A 23492-nucleotide genomic window follows, 5' to 3' on the forward strand; every position below is an offset into this window, starting at 1 on the left:
TGAAAGAGGCTTTGTATTCTTCTTACTTTCAGCAGGATTTATCATCTTCTTACTTGCAGCAGCGCTAGTAGCAGACACGTCAGCACACGTTTGTGGCGCACCAGTGACACGTCACTTGGTCGCTGTTACATGCTCCTCATGCGTGAGTCCCACACTAGTAGTCATGCGTCAGTCCTACGCTATTCTTTGGTTAGTCACACGCCAGATGTGTCCACCTCGCCCTAGAACGTTCGAAATTGAACGATTAGAAAGTTCAGAGAACGTTGACCAGAACGTTATGGTGTGACGGGGCCTTTAGATGAGTCCGAGCTGTAATGACTTGAGTTAATGATATTGAATGGCAGTGCTTTCTAAATGAGCACATGGTGCAGCCAGTTTTTTCACAAAAAGTGCAACAGATCTGAATCATGTGTAAAAATAAGGAAATAGTGTTTAGAGTTTTGGGAAATGGAACTGACGGAAACTGTAACTTACCTATACTATCAACTACAAAACATCAAGAAGTGAGTAAATAAAATTGGATTCATTAAAAAATGACAACACAAAAACAACCTATACGGAGCGGTGTCAAGTCTCTAGGGTCTCCCGCTAACATATACATATACATACACATCATCATCCATTCGGAGAGGTGATAAATATTCAGTGCAAACATCTTGTCTTGCTTCCTTGTCTTCCCTACACCCTGTTCCTAGTTCTTCTTCTTTCTTCCTTACTCCTCCTTCTCCTTCCCTCCTCCATCTCTTCATCCCCTTCCTCCATCTCTCCGTCCACACCACTCCATCTCCTCGGCTGACCTTAGGAAACTGCCCTCCCTCCACCCCATGTTTTGGGCTGGGTTCTGCTCCTGCATCCTTGCAGCTGAAAGGAAGATTTGCCTGTCTCCACGGAGACCCATTATGGGGTTTCAAGCATCTGGTTAGTGCCTAGATCTAATGTTCAGTTTTTAAAAGGGCTAATTTTGAACTGAACTGAATTGAATGGAATTTAGCTAACATACTTAGCAAATGACCGCAGGTGTAGCCTTGGGCCATTATAATGTGAATCTAGTCCTGGGGTCTTAGTGGTACCGCTACTGAAATTCCTCAAATATATTAAACGTGATAAAAATCGTATTTCACACGTATAGCCAATTTTTTCCCAGCACCTCCTGGTCCACCATCCTTTGATTAACTAAGAAATGCTACTGAGCAACGGAGGATTTACCATCACAGTCTATGAGGGGACACATAGCATCTTCCTGCTGCTTGCAATGCCCCCCCCCCCTTTCCATGGCCTCTCTGTGCTTCTGAGCCCTCTATCTGAAGCTGATCTAGCCTGCTTCAAGTGTGCATCCAGATCTAGACTGTGAATCCAGATCTAGACTGTGAATCCAGGTCTAGACTGTGAATCCAGATCTAAACTGTGCATCCACATCTAGACTGTGAATCCAGATCGGCGTCAGATGTCTGCCGCAATCTGTATTTTTCTTTTAAAGCATTTAATTTAATACTCACTCTGTATAACCTTCCATTGCCTACTTTGGTGTGGACTTTGTCGTGGATTAAGTCATCTACAGATTCTGGCACAAATGGATGCAAACAATGTCGCTCCGTATCTGTGCCAGATCAGGGCCAGATCAGGGCCAGATCAGGGCCATACCCGTGGCAGAGTCTGTCACCCTCTGTGTCTCTCTGAGTATTTGCAATCATATTGCGTAGCCACCCATCACCACCACCACCACCAATCCCATGAGGACTCCTGCCGTGAGCATCACAGCAGCAGCACAGACATGTCTGTCAATGTATTCTGCTGCCGTGTGGAGACACGATGGGGTCAGGCCTGATATCTAAATCTATCAAATGAGCACAGGCACCGTAACCGCACTCTGAAAGCGCCGAGCCGCGAGTGAAGCTAAGCTTTTCTTCAGATGTATTGTCAGTGAATCCTTCCAAGAGAGAGAGTTTGCTGCAGGGTTTAGAGAGAAAGTTTGATAAGGGAGGAGCATTACTGAGAAGAGTACATCTACACCAGGAGATTCCCCCTTAGACTGTGAAACAAGCAGACAGGTAAGAATCCTGAAGGCGGTTACCTTGGGGGAAAAAACGTGATTAGCCTGCTTGAAGGAAGTGGAGAGGAATGTCTCTGAACTACATATCTCTGACTCACTTAAGATCACTTGACTTAGGGATCTTTCCATTTGCCAGCACGCTTCAGAGATGAAGTCAAGCTGGCCTTGGGCATCCTCTACAGCTGAACCAAATGGCCATGAAAAAAGGGTGGTGAATGATGTAGCATGGCCCCATACCAGTGTATGCACAAATCACATCTGACTCGAGTCGATTGGGTGGAGAGAAGGCAGTGAAGGGCTGCATGGAGTCTGCAAAGTCGATTAGTTCAGTCTGGTTGGGTAGGATTTGAACTCTCTGATAGCGCCTCGTCCACCTGGAATCTGCCCTCAAGCAGGGCCTCCGTGACTACTCTCTGCCTCATCTGAAGACGGGATAGGAGAGGGGATACACACACACACTCGTGCGCACACACACACACAAGCAACCTCTGTGCTAACCTTCTCACACATCACAAGTATTCGTTGTGGACAGTCAGAAGGGTATTTTCTGCCATGATAACATTCAGTGTAGGGGTAGCCGCGAGCGGTAACAGGGTGAATGGAAAACAGCGGAGCCATGTGTGTGTGTGTGTGTGTATATGTCGGGGGGTGAAAGCGGTATTGATTGTTGTCATAATGTTTGATTCCACACCTAGAAAGAAATTATTATGAAACACTCACTGACAGTAAACACTTGTTTGGCGCCTGACAAGTCAGGTTAACTGTATTCACCTGAAGGCAAAACTACTACTACTCTAATGGTGCATGGTAGTTGTACTCAGAAGTCGGAATTTCCCAGTTCTAATTCAGAAATTTCAGCAGCTTGAAGTCGTAATGCCAACTCAGAAAGTTGGACGAACCCGGCGCATCAATTTCATTAACACTTTTGTCTTATTTGTGTCTCCTAAATACACACAGTCGTACACACAGTACTATCCAACTTTTGTCTGTGGATATGTTGCTACGGTGTTTGTATGCGCAAATTATCGCGTCCTTCGTTGTTATCAACTTGTATTGCTAACACCTGGCAACAGTTGCTAACAACAACTGGTATTGCATTTGCTTTCCGACCTGTTACTGGAACCTTGTTAACCCGGGTGAGATGCCATTCCCAGCTCAGACTTCCGAGGTAAACAGAATGCATCATAAAAATGTCCGACATCTGAAAGAGAACTATTGTACCTTCAAAACACCAAAAAAACAGTGGATTGCCAGAAAAAAATAAGTGATTGTGGAATAATCATTCATTCATTCCTAATACCATCCGGTGCTTGGCAGAAGGGGTTACACAATGTACAGTTCAGAAGTAGAGGGATACATTTGAAATATTAATATTAGAACCAAAGGATCTTTTTGATGGATTAAGCTGGCCGTGGGGTCTTCCACATGATTTAATCCATTACTGGCATCCCTCCGACTGAGGTTTTGGGCTTTGTGAAGGGTAAGAAGAATACTCCCCCCTTCAACCTTTAGAACCTGCTAGAATTTGACGTTGATATAGATAATAGATAATAGATATTTCAATTATTCGTTCAGACAAAATGGCAGATAGCAACACATTTTATAATATCAGGGCCAAACTAAAGGACCCATTAGCATCATCTTTTCCTGCGCATTATATGAGCTGTCTAAGAAAAAAAGGGCGAAGAGATCAGCAACACAGAAAGTAGGAGAGGTAGGGTCAAACACTAGAACTTACTTACAGCAGCTGGCTTGTTTACAAACCCATGTCACTATACTGGATTCACACCTGTCAATCATCGACACCCACAGAGAGAATATCCCAAGCTCAACAGCTGAACAGTCCAAAGGGACGTACCAATAGAAATCAGTGCTGAGGGCTTTTCCAGTAAAAGCTATGTCATGTGAGATTTCCGTGGCTATATAAGCCTGCATCTCCAGCGCTGTGTAAAGAGATGATCCTCGTACCGATCCACCCTCTGACAGGCACAACGCCCGACACGGAATCACTGATGCAAACGCCTCATTAAAATCCTCCCAAAAACATGTCACTCACAGAAATGCTCAACACAATAATCTCACACAAATCCCCTACAGGACATTCCACTATAAGTGCCTCCTCAAAGAAATGGAAGGTTATGTAGTCTCACATATGTGTGCTACAATAGGTCTTAACATTTCAAAGCTGAAACCACTTCGGCCTTTCCTACACGACCAGGTTTAAAAGGGTCTGTAGTCCTGAAGCATTATGGCATTTCTGAATGGTATGACCTTTTCAAAAAATACATTTATAATAAATAAATGTTTTTTTTTGTCAAGCTCTCTTTAAAAAAAGAAAATCTTTTGAACAAATTCAGTCATGGAAACCAGTCTGGTTGAAATCAGCGAGATGATAAAAAAGCGAGTCTTTCTAGGCGCGGCGACATTGAGTGGCTGGGCAGGAGAGTGATGGGAGCAGTTGAGTGATGGGGGTTAGGGTATGTCCAAGGGAGAGCACAGCTTTCTAGCAGGGGTTTCAAGGATAATTGGGTGGCAGAGGAAGAGGGTGTCAGGTTGCGCTCTATTCACTGGAGAATATTCCAGGGAACAGTGAAAGCTGAAGACATCAAACTGAGAGACAGATAGTCTTCAACCCTGAGATCATTCAGAGCTCTATGAGAGGCTGAAAAGAAAGCATTGTTTCATCTAAAACTGGAGTAGTGCTATTTCTGTATCTAATTTAACATTATTGCTTATTTTCATTCAGGTAAAAAAACAAAAAAAAACATTGGGCAAACACATTGAAGGCATTAAATGTCTTTCCCTGGATTCTATCATTAAAATTCTTAATTTAATTTAATGTAATTCAATTCAACATTGTGGTAGAACATTTGTTCATAAATAAATATATCCATTACATATATTCTTAATTTAATTTAAGTTTTAATTGAAATCAACATTGTGGTAGAACATTTGTTCATAAATACTGTAAATATATCCATTACATATATATGCTCTACTGAAACAGATGAACAGAATATGTACAATATAAGTGTATATACATATATCTCTGGCAACACAGCCCCTGTGTATCTTCATCTGAGTAATGAAGCAATGGGACACGAGTGAGAGTGGGGTTGGTGAAGGACATCTCCATGGCTGAGATTCCGCGTCCAGCGTCCAGCGTTGCCAAGCAACGCATATTGTCACTCTGCAGTCAGAAAGGCTTCTTATACACATTCATTTGTAATTTGTACAAGTTAGATGATTCATCTGTACACCACCCCCCTACTCAATGTGCCCCCTACTCCGCACAAACTGTGAAATGTACGCTGCCTGCCTTCTATTCTGCTGTCTTGCTTTGAATGCATGTACAATTCAACAATGGTTAAAGCATATCAAAGGCGGAGTGATAACAAGCTGTGAAGAGTCCTTGTGGACCTATCTGTTATATAATGTAGATTTTGTAACCTCAGTGTATACATCTAATCTCCGAGGTCCCTGCAATGAATCGAGAAATGATATTGCTATGGAAATGATATCGCTATGGAAATGCTTCGCAGGAGGCTGCTGGGCTGCTGTACATAGACAACTCTGGCATTCTAACGCGGCAGTTCTTCGTCAAGGATTCTTTGTGAGGCAGAGGGTAATTGGTGTGTCATTTCAACATCTTATCTTGGTGTAGCACAGTGGGCCCCCACCATTTGAACATGTTAATATTTTGGATGATGAAACGTTAAGTTGTGAGGAAAAAACCTTGGGGTTGGAGGGGCATCGGACACACTGACAACAAAGACCTCCTCTGGCACGGGAGCGTGCAACTGAGAGCTAATCTACTGGATGCCAGTTCTCATGACCAACCAACCACAGCATCTCTATTACCTTCCTATAAAACAACCATTTTCTTTTTTTCACAGGATTGTCAACGACAACAACAATACCCCCCCCCCCCCACACACACACACACACCCTCCTCTAAACATCAGCATAATTATAAGCTAGTTAACTAGTTAGTAAATACCTACAGTTTTACTATTGCTTATTGCTGCATGCTCTATCTCTCTGCTGATTACTATTTGATTTTTTTTTGGGGGGGGGGGGGTTGTTTTATATTCAGCTATCGGAAAAGAAAACTAAATTTCCAACATCAGAGTGGAGTAGGAGGCTTTGATCACGGATTCAATGACACGAACAAAAAATGACAGGGTGACAGAGTGAGGGAGAGAGAGAGAAAGAGAAAGAGAGAGAGAGAGAGAGAGAGAGAAAGAGAGAGGAGAGAGAGAAAGAGCGAATGAGAGAGAGAGAGAGAGAGAGAGAGAGAGAGCGAGAGAGCTGTAGATGGGGTGGAAAAGTGGAACCAATGAGATAAAAGCATTTCCCCAGATCAAGCGCGGGAGAAAGAGGAAGGGGCGGAAGCTGCCACACACTCTCCTTTGAGTTTGTGAGCACGGGGGACGCGGGTGGTGTATATGTGTGAGTGTGTGTGTGTGTGTGTGTGTGTGGAGGGAGAGAGGGGTGGGGGGTTGCTGGGACATCTGTGTGTGTGTGTGTGTGTGTGTGTGTGTGTGTGTGTGTGTGTGTGTGTGTGTGTGTGTGGTGGGACGGAAGGGGGGGGTGTTGCTGGAACGTCTGTCAAATTAATGGCGCACTCTTTAACACACCATCAGCCTCATTAAGGCCATGGGGAAGGAGGCTAACACAAAAAGTCTGGGCGCTAATGTCTTAAATAGCCAGTGTGTGTGTGAGTATGTGTGCCTGCATGGTGTGTGTGTGCTGGCTTGTGCATGCCAGTGTGTTAGATCACATGTCTATACATGTATGTGTGTGTGTGTGTGTGTGTGTGTGTGTGTGTGTGTGTGTGTGTGTGTGTGTGTGTGTGTGTGTGTGTGGTGGGTTTGTTTGGATAGCCAGGAGAAGGAGGTCTGGAGTGGGAGAGATAATCAGAGTTGAGAGAAAGGGAGAGAGAGAGTGGAATAGCGAGTGAGAGAGAGTGAGAGAAAGAGAGAGTGAGAGTGAGAGAGAGAGTGGAGGAGCGAGTGAGAGAGAGCGTGAGAGAGAGTGAGAGAGTGGAAGAGCGAGTAAGAGAGAGAGAGTGAGAGCGAGTGAGAGAGAAAGAGCGGGTGAAAGAGAGAGAGAGAGTGTAAAAGAGAGAGTGTAAGAGCGAGTGAGAGCGAGAGAGAGAAAGAGGGAGAGAGAGTAGAAGAGCGAGTGAGATAGAGAGAGAGAGAGAGTGAGAGAGCGTGAGCATGTGAGAGAGGAGACCTAGATAATGGAGAGAGTGGAGAAATCAAGTGTGTGTGAGTGTGTGTGTGTGTGTGTGAGTGTGTGTGTGTGTGTGTGTGAGTGTGTGTGTGTGTGAGGAGGGGGGATAGAAGCCAGGTCAGAGTGATGATCCCAAGGCAAGCCCATCTGCAGCTGAGCCTGACATCTCCGAGAATGCTGATAGTCTCCGCGGCCACAAATTAATCTTTACAGGGCGGAGGGAAGGAGATCCGCTGCCATGAAAAATGCATGGGTGAGTGTTTATGTATTTATATAGGTAAAGAGTGGAGTGGAGGACTCACTGCTGCCTTGAATCAGAGATTATGTCAGATTTCAACTCTATTTCAAGGAAAATGTGCAGCAATTCTCCGATGAAGTGTCCAGCATTGGGCAGTTTTATTGCCGTATTCAACAGTCCCATTTTTTAGACGGCCACTGGGATGTGAGGATGCTCGGGAGAAGTGTACACGGGGTGAACATAATCGGAGAAAAGAATAACGATAGACAATAGATATCGGATGCTCAAGGCGGAGAAGGCGTTGAAAGGCTCATCTGAATTGTTGATCTGCTCATAAACCGTGCTCCCTCGACAATAAACATCCGGTTAACCTGACCTCGTCAGGTCACTTTCCTCAGGCCCCCCGACGAGCTTTCAATTATCTGACTTCATTAAGACAGTCTTACTCTGTAAACATGTTATTCTTTTTTTTGTTTCTTCTTTTCCGTTTCCGTTAGACTACTCTGCAATGCTAATGTATGATTCCTTCCTTTTAATCAGCTGGAAGAGACAGATGAGCACAGACCATTCACAGGGGTCTGGTTGTTGTTGTGCGCTGGGAGCAGGTCTACTGTACAACGCCGAGGGACTCAATGGTACCACTGGAGGGTTCTAGGTTTGAAAGGATGGGTTGCATTTGTATGCGGAACGAGGCGCATTATCGATTCCCACCGCCCCATCTTCACGCTGTTCCAGCGCTCGTGTAAACATGAGGCTATTCATTGCCAGGATGCCTTCGCCCAGATCACTACAAACTACAAAGTCTGCAAGGATGAACGCCAGAACACACGGTCTATTTATGCCAGGGAAGGATCTAGAGGTCAAGTATGATAGATGGCGTGCCATCTGCTTATCTGCTTTGACCAGATACTGGTCCCCTTATAATGTGCAGCGAAATGAAGGTCAGCTAACGCCTGGTAACTGCTCATACGAGGGGCTCTTCTTTCTTGATCTCCCCTTGCCTGATATGCCATCCATCTGATAAGCGCGTCAGGAAGCATGGCTAAATATGATTATCCTAACACGGGCCATTGCCCTCGCACACAGGGCATGCTGGGATAGGAGGTAGGACAGGACACAGCAGAGGAGGCAGTGAAGCACCTGTGTCACAGCCATAAATAACCCAGTCATAAAAATATATATAAAAAAAAAAGAATAAAAAATAAATGCACACAACGCACACAACAGCACCTCATGGAATACATATGGGAAGCAAAGCATGAACGCGGTGGCAAAGATTCATACGCTTCCCCACGTAAACAAATAACACTGCTCCGGGGGGGTTGAGCGTCACAATACGGTTAGTGGAGGGGCGGAGGAGTGGGGGAAGATGGGGGAAGTCTGATAACGTAACGGTAGCAGTTCTGCTGAGAAATGCAGTTTCATCGCCAGTATTATTGTCGCTGTGTTTACCCTTTACTACCAATTCCACATCCTTCATGCAGCTTGTCTTTCCACAACTACTTTGAGAGAGAGAGAGGGAGAGAGTGAAAAAAATGAAAGCCAATCATTCTGCCATCCATTCAGGGACTTTGCCCGGGGTGATTTAAAATGCCTGAGCCCTTTCAGAGGGGACACGTAGTCCCTGCAGAGCAAAGATACCGTAATGAGAAAAACCTTCAGAACACAAATGCACCTTGGTGAACCGACTGTTTAGAGTTCCCATTCTAAAACGTTTGGTAAAAGCTTGGAGCATTTTTGCTGATGACAAACAGCAAGCAAATCCTCATAATTTGTCAGTGGCAAGCCTTGGCTTTTTCAGTTATATTACAACAGTTATTCTGTTGTGCTAGATGCCTTCTTAATACATATTTTGTGAGAAGAGGTTTTCGATTCATACACAAATTCATCTTCAGTAAACCCAACATAGTAGGAGGGATGGTATACTTCAGTACAATTAGCACCTCACCAAAGCTCAGCGGGGGATAAAAAGAGCCAATATTTAAGAGTATTCTGTCGATGTTGCTGCATAATTAAAAATATCCCAGCTTGTGTGCTGTAATCAGTGTTGCATTTCAAAGCTGTCCAATAGGACAGGAAGAACCGTCACACCACGTATAACCGTAACAATAAGACTGCATCCTGATTTCCTTCCTACTGTGTCCATTAGATTAGCAGAAATTATTAGACAACAATATCTGTGCTATTTGCATATGCAGAAGGCAATTAAAAATAGCAGGACTTAACACCTCCAACTCTCCATCTGTCATTTCCAGGTCGCAGTGACTATGAGGCAGTGGTTAAAGGAGAAATCAATGACAGCGGTACAAACTTTTGAGTTTAACGAGAACTACACCTGCGCACGAGAACTACACCTGCGCACGAGAACTACACCTGTGCACGAGCCACATTTCAAACTGGGGCTCTGAGAGAATTTCCTCTCACTTTGAAGCCCATATTGGTGGTGAAAGAGGAGGTATTTGCGATAATAATCAGTATTCTAGTGAGGTGGACACATGGCATATGCTCTGCCATATGTCTGAACCAGAGTACAGCCTTTTAATATGCACCAGGCATGGCCCGCATGCTTCTCCAGACAGCACTGTTCCAGTCAGCGTGCCATTCGCACTGGGCATGAGACATGCAAGCACAAATAAACCAGTCCTGTTGCCTTCATGTGCTTTCATATTGTTTCATTTTGCCGAAAGGATAGTGGCAATATACCTGTTATTTTTCTGTTGTGCAGGGAAGGTTCACATCATGAACAAGAATATTACACTGTGTATGAATAGAGTCCATGTTCGAGTTAACAATTTGTGACCATGGACTACAAATCCGGACCGTGTAACTGCATTACCAGAGATGTTAAAGGAAGAAGTCTATGGCGATATACTATCCAGGAGTTATAATGGCACTGGGAAGTACTGGGAATGAGAGATGAGTGCGAATGAAAGGAACTTATGAGTTTTACAGGATAGCGTTATTAAATATGCTATGTGATGTAAGGAAAGTCATTAGATGTTGCCTAATTTAAAATAGATGTAATCAAAAAAGAATTAACTTAAGAAGTCTCGGAGCAAACGAGGAGGAAGGAAGTGCTGATAAGCCTTTTAACATCTTTTATTATTTACTGTTTACCAAGAAGTTGGCGTAAATACTGGGGAGCTGAACACGAGTTCTGACTTTCCTCTCCCTCATGAGCTGGGAGTACAGCAGAACAAAGGCGCTGCTCAGAGACTAATCTGTGCTAAGGCTGGCCGCAGCTAACGCTGGGGGCTTCCTGCTGAAACATGGCTTCCACCCACTTGTGCTTCGCCTTTGCTTTTCTCATGTCAAACTCTTATCCAAAAACACAGCAATCCCTGATGAGCACTGTGTTTTGAGGCATGGTAGCCTATGCAAACGTATGAACGTATGAGTTGTTTAAATGACTGCGTGCCAGGAACCAGTATGCAGGCTTCACAAACACGTTCATTTGTATTTGAGGAATCGTGTAAAATCACCCCCACTCATTCTTAACATTCTGGTGAAATAATGCAAGTTTGAGGGTGCATCCGGGCGAGTCAAATTCCGCTCTAATGGGCAGTTACAGTTGGACTAATGAACAGGCCACGTGATGGAAAATCTGCTCGCGGTACAGCTTTATTATATCTGAAGGACTTCCACTGTCACAGGAGACATGACCCATAACTGAGATGAGAACTCCGACAGCACACCTCAGCCTCCTTAATGGGCAGGCTTTTCCAGAACAGAAACTTTCTGAGGGCGCACAAATCAAAGATATCTTGCTATCAAAGAGCCTGCTCCGCTCCTGCTCTTTAGCACCGCGCCAGGGCCGGGCTCACTGCAAATGGGTTTGTGTTTTTTGTTCTGTGATTTCAGCAAACATCTCCATTTTCCCATGCAAGAGCACCAAAGGAAAAAAGAAAGAGTCACAGAAAAGAGAGAGAGAGAGATGAATAGAAGAAAGTAAGAAAAGGAAAACAAGGAAGAAAAAGAAAGAAAGAGCAGAAGAAAGAGTGCTAAACTAATTTACGGTCTCCTCTGTAAATCCCATAAGGTGAGAGAGCAAGCACATGGGATTGAGTTTGTGAATAACAATGCACCCTATTCTATTCTATCTCTACTCTATATATCTGCCTGTCCCATCGATTACATACAGGCAAGAATAACACAATAATTGGGCGCACAATATTAAATGTGAGGTAGCTGTTGTGCCACTGCTAAATTAAAATGACTCACTTTGTCTCTGCAGGCTGGAAACTAACGGTCACCACTACAGAAGAGCCTACTGCAGACTCTGTTAGGAAAGAAACAGCAAGAACACACTACACACAGGATGTGAACAGTGTGCAAGGAAACACATTACTGTGTTCAATTACTGTGTTGAAGTCTACACGACAGAAGTGTGTTCTTTACTCTGTTTCTCTCATCTACTGTATGCTGTATTTATTGAAGCTAATGGACTTTATATTTATTTCAAGGATGGGTCAAACTTTATACACAGATTCTATTAGACGCATGTCATAGGCTACGTTTCTGTTTACAGCTATGTTCCGAAACAGCCCACGATCCTGCGGTGACACAAATGCAGCGCTACATAAACACGCTTTTAATTGTCTCCTTCGGGGTTTAATCTTAGAGGACTGGACATGCTTGAGATGAGCTGCTCACGCTCTCCAGCACACAGCATTACAGGCACTGTATGAAGATGTGACCAGTGACCAGGTGATACCCCACTCACTGTATGAAGGTGTGACCATTGACCAGTTACCAGGTGATACCCCACTCTCTGTATGAAGGTGTGACCAGTGACCAGGTGATACCCCACTCTCTGTATGAAGGTGTGACCATTGACCAGTTACCAGGTGATACCCCACTCTCTGTATGAAGATGTGACCAGTGACCAGGTGATATCCCCCCCACTCTCTGTATGAAGATGTGACCAGTGACCAGGTGATACCCCACTCTCTGTATGAAGGTGTGACCAGTGACCATGCATATGTACTCCTCAGCATTTCACTGCTAGACTTATTACCTACATTTAGATGTACAGTTATCCTCTTGAGCTAGATGCCTTCCTAATACATATTTTGTGAGAGGAGGTTTTTGATTCATACACAAATACATCTTCAGTAAACCCAAAATAGTAGGAGGGATGGTATACTTCAGTACAATTAGCACCTCCCCAAAGCGCAACGGGGGAATACAAAAAGCCAATATTTAAGAGTCTTCAGTAAATGTTGCTGCATAATTCAAAATACAAATATATACAAACTTAAATTTAAAACAACACACACACACACACACACACATACATACGGTGCGTACCAGTGCAGAGAACACACATCCCCAGCATAAAGACAGTCACTGGATCAAGCTCTGAATGTGTACCAGTTCAACCAAAAGCATGTCATGTTTTGATCAGGTTTTGATTCTTGCGCTTCTCTGCAAATATACATGACACAGATGGTGAAGGAAGCCAGCCAAAGGAGTATGGTATCACGTAGTTGGACTAATGCTAATTAATGATTGTAATTAAAATCTATTTGTTTTCTGTCTTGCCAGAGCCATGCCCATAAACCCATTACTACACTACCCCCTTCCTCTCACTTCACCAGTCTTAAGGTTTCTCTCTTTGTCTACACCCCATAGATTTCTACTTACATGAATATACATGTTCTCCACCTCTCCCTCTCTCTCACACACACACGCACACACACACACACACACACAGACACACACACACACACACACACCTCAATCCTGCAGAGAGATGTCAGGAGATAATTAACTATCTTTTCATTCATTTACATACCTAATCAAATGTTGGGGGACCTGTTGCCAGATATGTAAAACAATTTCCTTTGCCAAGCCAGTCATCTAGGGCAGCGTAAAATGAACTATAAATACCTCTGTGGAAGTTGGAATAAAAACAAGAACAGTGGGCCACTCAGCTAGTTTATCGCCGTGATTGATACTGCCTCTACCGCACTGGAGCATGAAATTGTCATTTGTGCTGTGAGCGTCACGTCAAATGAAAAGTTAAGGGCTGCCCTGCGTCAGGGAGCCGATCTTCGTCTGTGCTTAGAGAAAAGCCCTCATGCTAATTACACCCCGCTTTGAGGGGCAGGTGAGGCAACAGGGCCCGGCTGTGGGCAAACAAGCTACGCAGCCCAGGACAACAACAAAAGAGACAAACAAAACACAAGAGCATAGAAGACGCCACCAGATCTGGGATTCAGGGATGGGACCTCGGCCGTTCCACAAGAGATTGTCATGCAACGTGCCGGTCTTGCGTAGTTAGTGCGTGCACTAGAGTACCCCCCCCCCCCCCCCCCCCCCCCCAAGCCCCACCCTAAGCGCTCGCGTGACAAGGAAGTGGCATTAGTGCGAGTAATGTAACCTGCCTGTGAGATTACATTCTGCAGCTGGCTTCTTAAGACAACGCAGGAGAGAGAGAGAGAGAGGAAGAAAGAGAGAGAGGGAGAGATAGAGAGAGAGAGGGAGAGAAGGAGAAAGAGAGAGAGGGACAGAGGGAGGGAGAAAGAAAGAGAGTGAAATGTCCCCGGCTAGGGGAAGGAGGGGAGGGGCCGGACATCCTTTAGAAAGCTGCACAACACAAAACAAATAAACAAAAACGACAAAGGCGACAACCAACAACATCAGCAGCAACAGCATTTTCATAGGCAGTACGGGTTGGAGGAGAGGGGGGGGGGCAGGTTGGGTGGCAATGCACTGCACATAACAAAACGACAATATACCAGCGATATGATCATTTTCCTGCCCTTCATGCAGACTGCACGAAGCAGCACCAGAGCTGCGAAGCAGCAGGAGAAGCAACCAGCACTTACAGAGCACTGGACTCAGAGCACTAATGAAAATGATAATCAAGGTAGAGTGGAGGCAAGGAAGGGAGAAGAACGCCAGAACGCCACAGTGCACTGTGGGAAGGGAGGGAGGGATGGAGGGAGGGAGGGAGGGAGCCTAGCGAGGCTGGCGACGAGTGGGTTGGCAACACAATAAAAAAGAAAAGAGGAAGGAAAGGAAAGGAAAGGAAAAAAAAAAGTGATTGAAGGAGAGACACAGAAAGCGGTACGCCTGCAGGCATCCTAGCCAGGAGGAGATCTGCCACGGGACAGGAGGTGGTGGACAGGAGGTGGTGGTTACTGTACGTTAGTGAGCAAGTACACTACAGAGCGGACCCTCTGCTGAGGCGAGGCCAGCGCGGTACAACATACTGACCTGGGCTTGACACAGGCCTAGTGGTCGGTTCAATAATTGTGGTTGGTTCAATAATTGCTAAAGGAAAAAAAAGGGAGAAAAAGAGGATAGTCATGTATCATTAACATAATGGAGACATAGAAGGGGGAAAAGTGGATAGTCATGTTTCATTAACATAATGGAGACATAAAAGGGGAAAAAGAGAGATTGCATGCAGACAAGAGGACAAGGGATGAAACAAATACTTGTGATGTCAGCACTTTTTGTAACATGCTCATGGCAGTATATTTTAATTCATGGAGAACCCTATTAATCTTTCCACAGACTGAAGCCGTTTTTGACTAAATGGATTTCAGTCACATCGCAGGGACTGATCTGTGACACCTGAGATCAAATACTTGATAGTATATCAACTCAATGATCTGGAATAAGGCCCCACTAAATTAACAAATTGAACTAAACCACATAAAGTCACTGTTTAATCATGACAGAGTAAGTTCAATTTCACCTTTCCAATTTCTTAAAGGTTAAATGTCAAAGATGAAATAAAGTTGTCGCTGTGGAGTTTCACTTTACAACAGCAGTTAAAAACTCCTCGTACCCTCACCCCATTTTTAGACCGTGCCTGTGAAGATAGTGCAAAAAACGGCCTAACGTGGCCCTGCCAGCAAGACAGAGGAGCAAACCAAAGAATGTTTGACTGTGTACAAGTTTCCCGGAGCTGCAAACAAACAGCCGGTGTTTGGCGGAGCCAAGTCTTGACACAATGTATGCAGCACTCTAAAGCCATGTAAATATGCACGGCTGCCACCTCCAGCGGCTATGGACTGACTCCCTCGCCCGCATCCATTCTGTGGCTTATGCCACTCTGCAAGAGGAGCGAGAGAACAACAACAACAACAACATCACCCTGTGACTCGATACAGCAGAAAAACTGAATTGGTAAGGGATAATAGGGACAGTGTTCTGGTCAGACGCACCCTTTTGCAGAGATTACATGGACCAGGCTTTCAACCTGGCTTTTTCCCACTGAATATGTTTTTTGTTTGGAGATGTACAGCTGTGAGTGCTATAGCCAGGATAAGGAGCAAGGTGCCTGTTTCACTCTCTCAGATGAAAAAGAAAGAGAGAGAGAGAGAGAAAGAAAGGGAGAGCGAGAGAGAGGGGAAGAAAAACATTTAGCCAAAGAGGAAAGTGAAAAGTTCCACGGTGGGGACACACTATAAAAGGGGCACAACAAACAATTCCTATCAGTCTTTGTATAGACAGGCGTTGCATTATCTCCTGCCGAGCCCCCCAGCAGGAGAGCAAGCCGAAGACACAATAGCTCTTATGGTTCCCCTCATTCCCAAGTCCATCTCATTTCACCTGTCGGTTCCATTCCTTTTGGTTTCAAAACTCAGGGCTTCACTTCTCAAACTCCACACCTTATCTTCCCCTTCGCAGTCACTGTGGATTATAGACAGACGTGTGTTTCTTTGATAGGATGAAGAAGGTTCTGGTCACCTGAAATGCCATCATTCAAAATAATGAGAGCGGTTAAAAGACTTTTCCAAAGACACATTTTATCATGTAAGAAGCACGATATATAGGTGCAGTGGAACCCTGTTCTAGCACTTAGTCGTTGGTTTTTCTTGACGTTATAGATGTGCATCAGCGAACTCAAACGTGTCTTTAAGTGACTTTCTTTGAGGGAAATTCTTGTTTCATACAGTGCCTGCACACCAACTCTTCTCCCTTACCCGTCACGACCGATGTGCGTCTCTTCATATGCGATCTCTCTTGTTCTCTCAATGAGGTTGTAAGCACATGCTTCCAATCAAACGCTGCATCTCATCAGAGTGTGTTGATGTGCACGCTGACTGACCCCTTTGCGCTCCGCAGCAAGACAAAGCAGATTACGTGCTGGGGGGATTTCATCTCATACTGTAATAACGTCTCATTTTTCTTTGCGGAATGACAGGCCGTGGAAAATGAACGACTTTCTTTCAGGCAATTCTTGGGTGAAATAGATTGCCTCGGAAGGGTGGGAAAATGCTGTACGTTCTTTACTGTATGCTTTCATGAGAAACAAAATGAAAGAGAAGCAATGTCCTTCACAAACCACTTCAACACATTACTCCACTCTACGTTTCTCATCTCACTTTCTCTCTGGTCTCTATTCAATGCAGGAGGGTTCAGATCTTTTTATACTTCTTTCTATAGGTCTATTCGCAGACCTGTTTGTGTTTTTTACTGGTTCGGCATGATCTGCTATCAAACTCCAGCTTGTGTCACAGATGTTCGGTGTGCTGAACCTACACTTATAAATGTGATCCACTGACGTTTTTATAGTAGAGTACATCTCAACACAGCACTTGCCAGTGTGCACTTTAACTCATTACAAAGCTATTGTGGGGAGGTGGCCTTGAGTTGGTCTCTTGTTACTCTGCGAAACATTTTCTGGCACCATCACAGGCTCCAGTGAATTTCAGCACTAGTAAGAAACAGGTAGGCACCACCATGCAACATCCTGTGGCCAGGAGGGGGAGGCTGCATCTCTTAGATGCCAAGAGATGCCTGTAGTTGCCAAGATACAGTGACGGCACATCCCGGATCAGATGTGGCTCGAATCGGGCCCTGATCTGGCACAACAGGGCCAGGTCCACTTTGAAGTCGGCTGTTTTTTTGTGGTGTTCGACGGACAGGCAGATGCATAGTTAGACTGGTAAACGACAGGCAGCCTGCCAAGCCTGACAGCTGGTACATTTGTGACAGTACTCTGAGGGGGCACTTTTACCCCTAGCTAGTTCACCAGACTTTACCAACAAAACACAGTGTAGCTTGTACTAACAATAAACAAGTGAACATGTAATGTAGCAAATCATTAATGCAGTAAGCTTTTAGCTATGACATGATACAGCATACATGACATGTATATAATAGTTACTTCTATGACTTAGATACGTTTTCAATAAGACAGAGATAGACTTCAACACAATCTAGAAGTATTGTCATTGATATGGCATAATTAGTATTAACATACTAGTACCGCTTCACTAATCGATGAATTCTTAGCCTTTGCTGTAAACATCTGATGTAAAATGGAGCCGAGTATTACATACAGTGAAGTCATAGAGTTAATGCTGCAATGCAATGCAATGCGATGCCATAGCTGTGGGTGCGAGGTGGCAAGAATATATTAACTATGTGATAATGTAGGTGTGAATGGGAGCAGGTGTTTCAGTGAGCAGTTCCCTCAGAGTAAAGACGTGTGGCATACTGTACTGTGCAGTTCCCTCAGAGTAAAGACGTGTGGCATACTGTACGCTGTGGGGAAAATCTTTATCACTGTAAATGTGGCCCTACTCTCAACTATGGCTACCGCACATAAACTGTATCTATAGCCATCCATAGAGGAGGAGACACAACAGCAGCAGCAGCAACAACAACAACAACAACAACAACATGACACCTACATGAGAGAAAGGCTGACTGATATGCATGACAATGGACCTTCGTAGTCATTAACTGCCGCCCTCGTGAGCTTGCAGAGGGATTACGGGGAGACAGTGTGTCAAATCCTCCCATCCCTCATGCTCGCCCGCTGCGGTGAGAGAGAGAAGCGAGAAGACGAGGGCGTGGAGGAGGAGGAGGAAGGGGGGGGGGGGGAGCTGGGGGATAGAGGATGATGCAACGGTGCTAATCTCTAGTGGGCAGGGATCAAAGCAGGGCAGCATCCAGCAGAAGTTCATGGATCCCACGGAGGGCCCAGTCAGAGACTACACCACTGCGAGAGAGAGACTAAAGACAACCAGAAGCATCCTAAAAAACAACATGATGCCCTGAGCAGACCCCAGAGCTGTACATTTATAATATATGATTCTTTAAAATATATCAAATTGGATGCAGCTAAAACAAACGCATGAATGCTCTGCAAGGAAGAGTGCAAACAAATATGTATTAGTTCAGAATACGGAGGGCCATGTGTATTTAGATGAACGGAGGCTGGTCCATAAACTCAGTCAGTGCCCATGCGATTAAAAACCTGCTTTTCCATCACATGTCCATGTCACATGTACATGATTGCATAAGCGAGATGTCTTGTAGCACACACACACACACACACACACACACACACAAATATACACACACACACACACAAATATACACATACACACACACACACACACACGCACACACGTTCATACATTCACATATCCAATCCACCCGCCCATCTCCCACCCCATCCCCCCCCCCCCCCCCCACCCACACACACACACGCAGCGTGCCCATGAAAGGCAGAGAGGACGTATCAGGCACTCAGTGGGGGGAGAAGCGTAGTGGCAGAAAGCCCTGGAGAGTAGGAGGAGGGAGCCAAAGAGAAGCAGATCCCTTCTTTTACGGAAACATCCGACAACACTCACACGGCTTCTGTGAATCGTCCGTAAAGTAAATATCAATATTTAATCAGAAGTGTTTGAATATATACAAGCAATAGAAAGGCAGAGCAGTGGAAGGAATATCTTTATATCCAAGTACTTTGGCACAGCGTAAGCTGATTTTGATCTCACACACCTTCACGTTCACCTCATCAGATTCTCTCGAATTCCCGGGGGAGACATCAGCCTTCTCAAGCGCATGGCTCTTTACAAGAAACAGCCCGGAGACAGAGGCATATTTAAAGTAAAAATAGACATGAAACTAGGACAGTTGCCTAGACTTTTCTGTTGGAATTAGCTAGCTATACGACTATTTTCAGAATTAATACCTCAGATAGATTGTTCAACACTCTTCCATTCTGTTCCCAATAATCCCAAACAGGAAACATCCTGGCGGTAAGGAGACACACACACAGACACACACACACACACACACACACACACACACACACACACACACACACACACACACACACACACACACACACACACACACACACAGACTCACACACACACACACGGATTCTCACTGCTGCTTTCCATTCCTTTCCCAGGGTGAGTAGGCCTATTAAATATTAATGTGTCCCTGAGTCCACCTTTGCCTAATCAATATCTATTGACTGGTATTAAAATAGCAATTTAAAGTCACCCGTGGTGATTTCTGGCCGCGGGTTTTGTTATTTGTGTCGACGTGGAGAGGTGTGCACTGCAGGAATTGCTTGCCATTTCTCATTTGAGGACAGTGGGACTGGTCTCCTTTTCATCAGCGTTAATGATAAAGAGGTAGCAGAGCTCGAGCAGATCTAGGCAAATGGAGGAGGAGTTCTCTGTAGTTTTGGGGCTGCCGTGTAGAAAAGGACCACCGGGGTAGTCTCACCCATTTTGTTCCGGATGTGCTGTGTTACGTAATGCAAGAAGATAATTATCTGGCCTTTTAACATTTAAGTGAAATATACTTTCTCGGCTTGGCAGTAGTACAGTACCACATCTTGCTAGAGGTACAAAACATGAAATGAAAATATGCAGCCTTCGAAAGAACCTCTGATCTATACCGGGAAATAAAGAAATGAAAACACACAAAAACAATCAAACCAAAAAAGCCTCCAAAACCGTCAAAACGCCAGAGTCACTGCTCTGATAAGCATTATTCAGGCACACATTCATAAAGCAAGATCAAGCAGAAGCCAAGTGATTCTAAGAGCGCTCCAAGGATGACATAATCGACTGTCAGGGCTACCAATCAGCAGGAGGTGGGGAGGCGGGGCTACTTACGGAGGAGAGGCACGCTGGCGTTGGCCGTTCCCAGCCTGTTGATAGCCACACACGTGTAGTTACCATAGCGATCCTCTGTCATGTTGGTTACTGTGAGTACAGATCTGGAACTGAGGTTCTTGATGTCAATCCCTTGGCCCCTGTACAGTCTGAGGGTAATAAAAAAGTCAAAGTGAGACATGATTAATATATCCACTGATTGGTTGACTAATACAACCAAAATATTTTGGTGATATCTAGTATAATCAAATAAAGGCAAATAACCACATAAATAATAGATATGTGCGTTGCTTTCTATATACCATGGCAATGCGGAATGGACAGGACCAAAACAGACGAATTTGACTCCATTTGGCCATTCTAACCATCGCCTCTTTTCAGAGTCCAATGTTTGAGCAAACACAGCCAACATTATTCTGACAGTTATAAAAATATGGTTCAGTAACACTGAAAGCTGGCTGCGCTTATCCAACGAGCACAGCCCAGTAGATTGAGCTGTTTGTTACAGTATTTAGGATGGTGGAGAATTCTCCAGAAATCTGAACTGGCAAATTGGATGGGTTTTCTAGGCATGCAGGCAACTAAAGGCTAGTCAATGTGTTTATATATATATATATATATATATATATATATATATAGTTTATTTTATAAATGTATTCTCTGTGATTTGAGTTTATTTAGGATCGGCCTGTTCTTATAGGATGCAGCAGACCTTACACTCCAGAATGAGACTGCTGAATGCAGACTGACACGTGACAATGCTGTCCACTTCCAACACACCTGACAGCTGATTATCTTAACAAGTGAACTACGGAAAGCAGGGGAATTCCTCCTCTCAGTGCTGCACTGGTCTCATGACCTAATTACCTTCATGGCACAGAACACACGCCATGGATAAACGATGATAATATGTTAAGTATGACGTAGCAGCTCTATTCATTTGGCCTTAGAATGCACACAGGGTTCTGTGCCCATGAGTTCTGTGGGCAGATCTGAATGACTGAAGGATGGACTCATTATTGATTGATGATTATAAGACAGTGGAGTGAGTCATCTGACGGCCCACACATGTGTTTCCCAGTGATGACGCAGACAGTGAATTCATTTAGGAACGTCCTCAAAAGGCGTGACGCCAGATTTTAAATGATATAAATTCCAGAATGATGCCAATATGCCTCCTTGGCAATTTGAATAAATTGAACAAACCCTGTAATTACAATTAGCACAGTATGAGTTGATGATTCAAATCTCTCACTAGAAGAGGGTAAATTATGGGTAATGCACTAATTTGGTTTTTAAATTCAAGAACCATCACTTGAATCTGTGCTGATTGATATTTTACCTGGGAATAGGGTGATGAGGTTGCACAAACATTTAATTGAAATGAATTATGCATGTATATACTGTAGCTCTGGTGCGGTTTTCTTTTTTAGAACCACCTATTTACTTTTTCATGGACCAATGCCCTAGTTACTCGGTGAATAAAAATACAAACAAATTGAAAAAGAGGAAACTGCTAAAACCTGATGTATGTCTGAAGCTCTCTGATCTCTGATGCTTTGGTGTTATGAGTTTTGTTTATGCTGTTTGTGAGTGGCATGACTTACCTTTAATCTCCTACCTAGCCCTACCCAGGAAACACATACATGCTTACCTTTAATCTCCTACCCAGCCCTACCCAGGAAACACATGCACAGACAAACATGAGCACACACATATACATGCACTCCCAGTGCAGACATCTACACACACACACATGCCCTCCCACCCCCACACACACACAGACACACACACACAAATGCACACACATGTACACACACACACACAACCACACGTACACGCACACAACTACACACAGGCACAGACACAGAACCACAGGCACGCACGCTCACACACAACCACACATACACACACACCCACACACACACACACACACACACACACACACACAAACACACACAGGTTTCACACACACCTCTTCTCTCCCTTGTACCACTCGAAGTCTGGAGTGGGGACAGCGGCAGCCTCACAGCGCAGTAGAGCGGTACGGCCCAGACCCACGCCATGGCTCTTCATCTCATGAATGGTGGGAGGAACTGGGGTACAGAAACACAAACACATGCATAAACACACACCACACAAACAATACAGATAGAGAAACACATGTTTTACTGGAATGCTCAATGGCAATAACCGTACAGGAACACATGCATAAATACATAAAACACATGTAATAATCATACTGACCTTTTTCCAGTAATTAACTTACTTAAAATTCATAAGAAATTTCAATTATTGAATAAATCAGATAGTAAACACTGGCTTAAAAAGAAAAAAAGAGCAACCACCCCATGGGCGAGACACAAATGAATTGCATAGCGCTAAATTGCTTAATGGAAGTTCCAAGGCTGAACGGTAGTGGCAGGTTCTGTGAATAGAACATGCAAGGTCGTTTCGAGTTTTCAAGCACTGTGTAAAGCTTTTCACAATGTCACGAAGACAGCTTTAAATAAGGGGCTTTTTAAACCTGTGGCTGTCTAAATGAAAAAAAATACACACTATGGTTTCAGAGTTGAAAGAATGGCTTTAGCTAATATATTCCAGCATACATTTAATATGTTTGAAAATGCAGAATGTATTGCTCTATATTTGATCAAAATATAAAAGGCTTTCAAAACATGTTTACAGATGTGTGTGTGTGTGTGTGTATGTATGTGTGTGTGTGTGTGTATTTTGCCATAATTGGAACAAGAACGGCCATCGAGCACACCAGCTATGCTTGTGTAGATATGTACATCACGCAAACAGAATTCCCAGAATGAACAACTGAATTAGCTTTGCTTCTGTGTGCTGGATCGCTAAGCATTCACATTCATGTGGCTATTAGTGGTCTCCTACATATTTCCCATAAGTCATTTGGCCTCATCAATTCCAATCAGATTTCACCCCTTTCCGTAAACAACCAATACGGAAGCCATTACAATAATTAATACAACAAAGGTATACTACCACCACCACTGTTCCCTTAAGTGAACAGATCCACTTAGGACTTTTATTGTGAAATTAC

At 44.2% G+C, this 23492-nt stretch overlaps 1 protein-coding gene across 2 annotated transcripts in view; it reads right to left on the reverse strand.

The window, feature by feature from the left end:
* The window catches only part of negr1 (neuronal growth regulator 1), a 106753-nt gene that overhangs the window by 21186 nt on the left and 62075 nt on the right, over positions 1-23492 (reverse strand). The window contains exons 5-7 of one of the 2 annotated variants that reach the window (XM_031574681.2): positions 22401-22521; positions 20426-20574; positions 14754-14810 (exon numbers count right to left, since the gene is read on the reverse strand). In XM_031574681.2, the coding sequence (XP_031430541.1) occupies positions 14754-14810; positions 20426-20574; positions 22401-22521 (327 nt within the window). The remainder of the gene's footprint in view (positions 1-14753; positions 14811-20425; positions 20575-22400; positions 22522-23492) is intronic. The other variant, XM_012821546.3, reaches the window with a different exon arrangement.

This window comes from Clupea harengus, chromosome 10, assembly GCF_900700415.2.
Source record: "Clupea harengus chromosome 10, Ch_v2.0.2, whole genome shotgun sequence".
NCBI lineage: Eukaryota > Metazoa > Chordata > Actinopteri > Clupeiformes > Clupeidae > Clupea > Clupea harengus.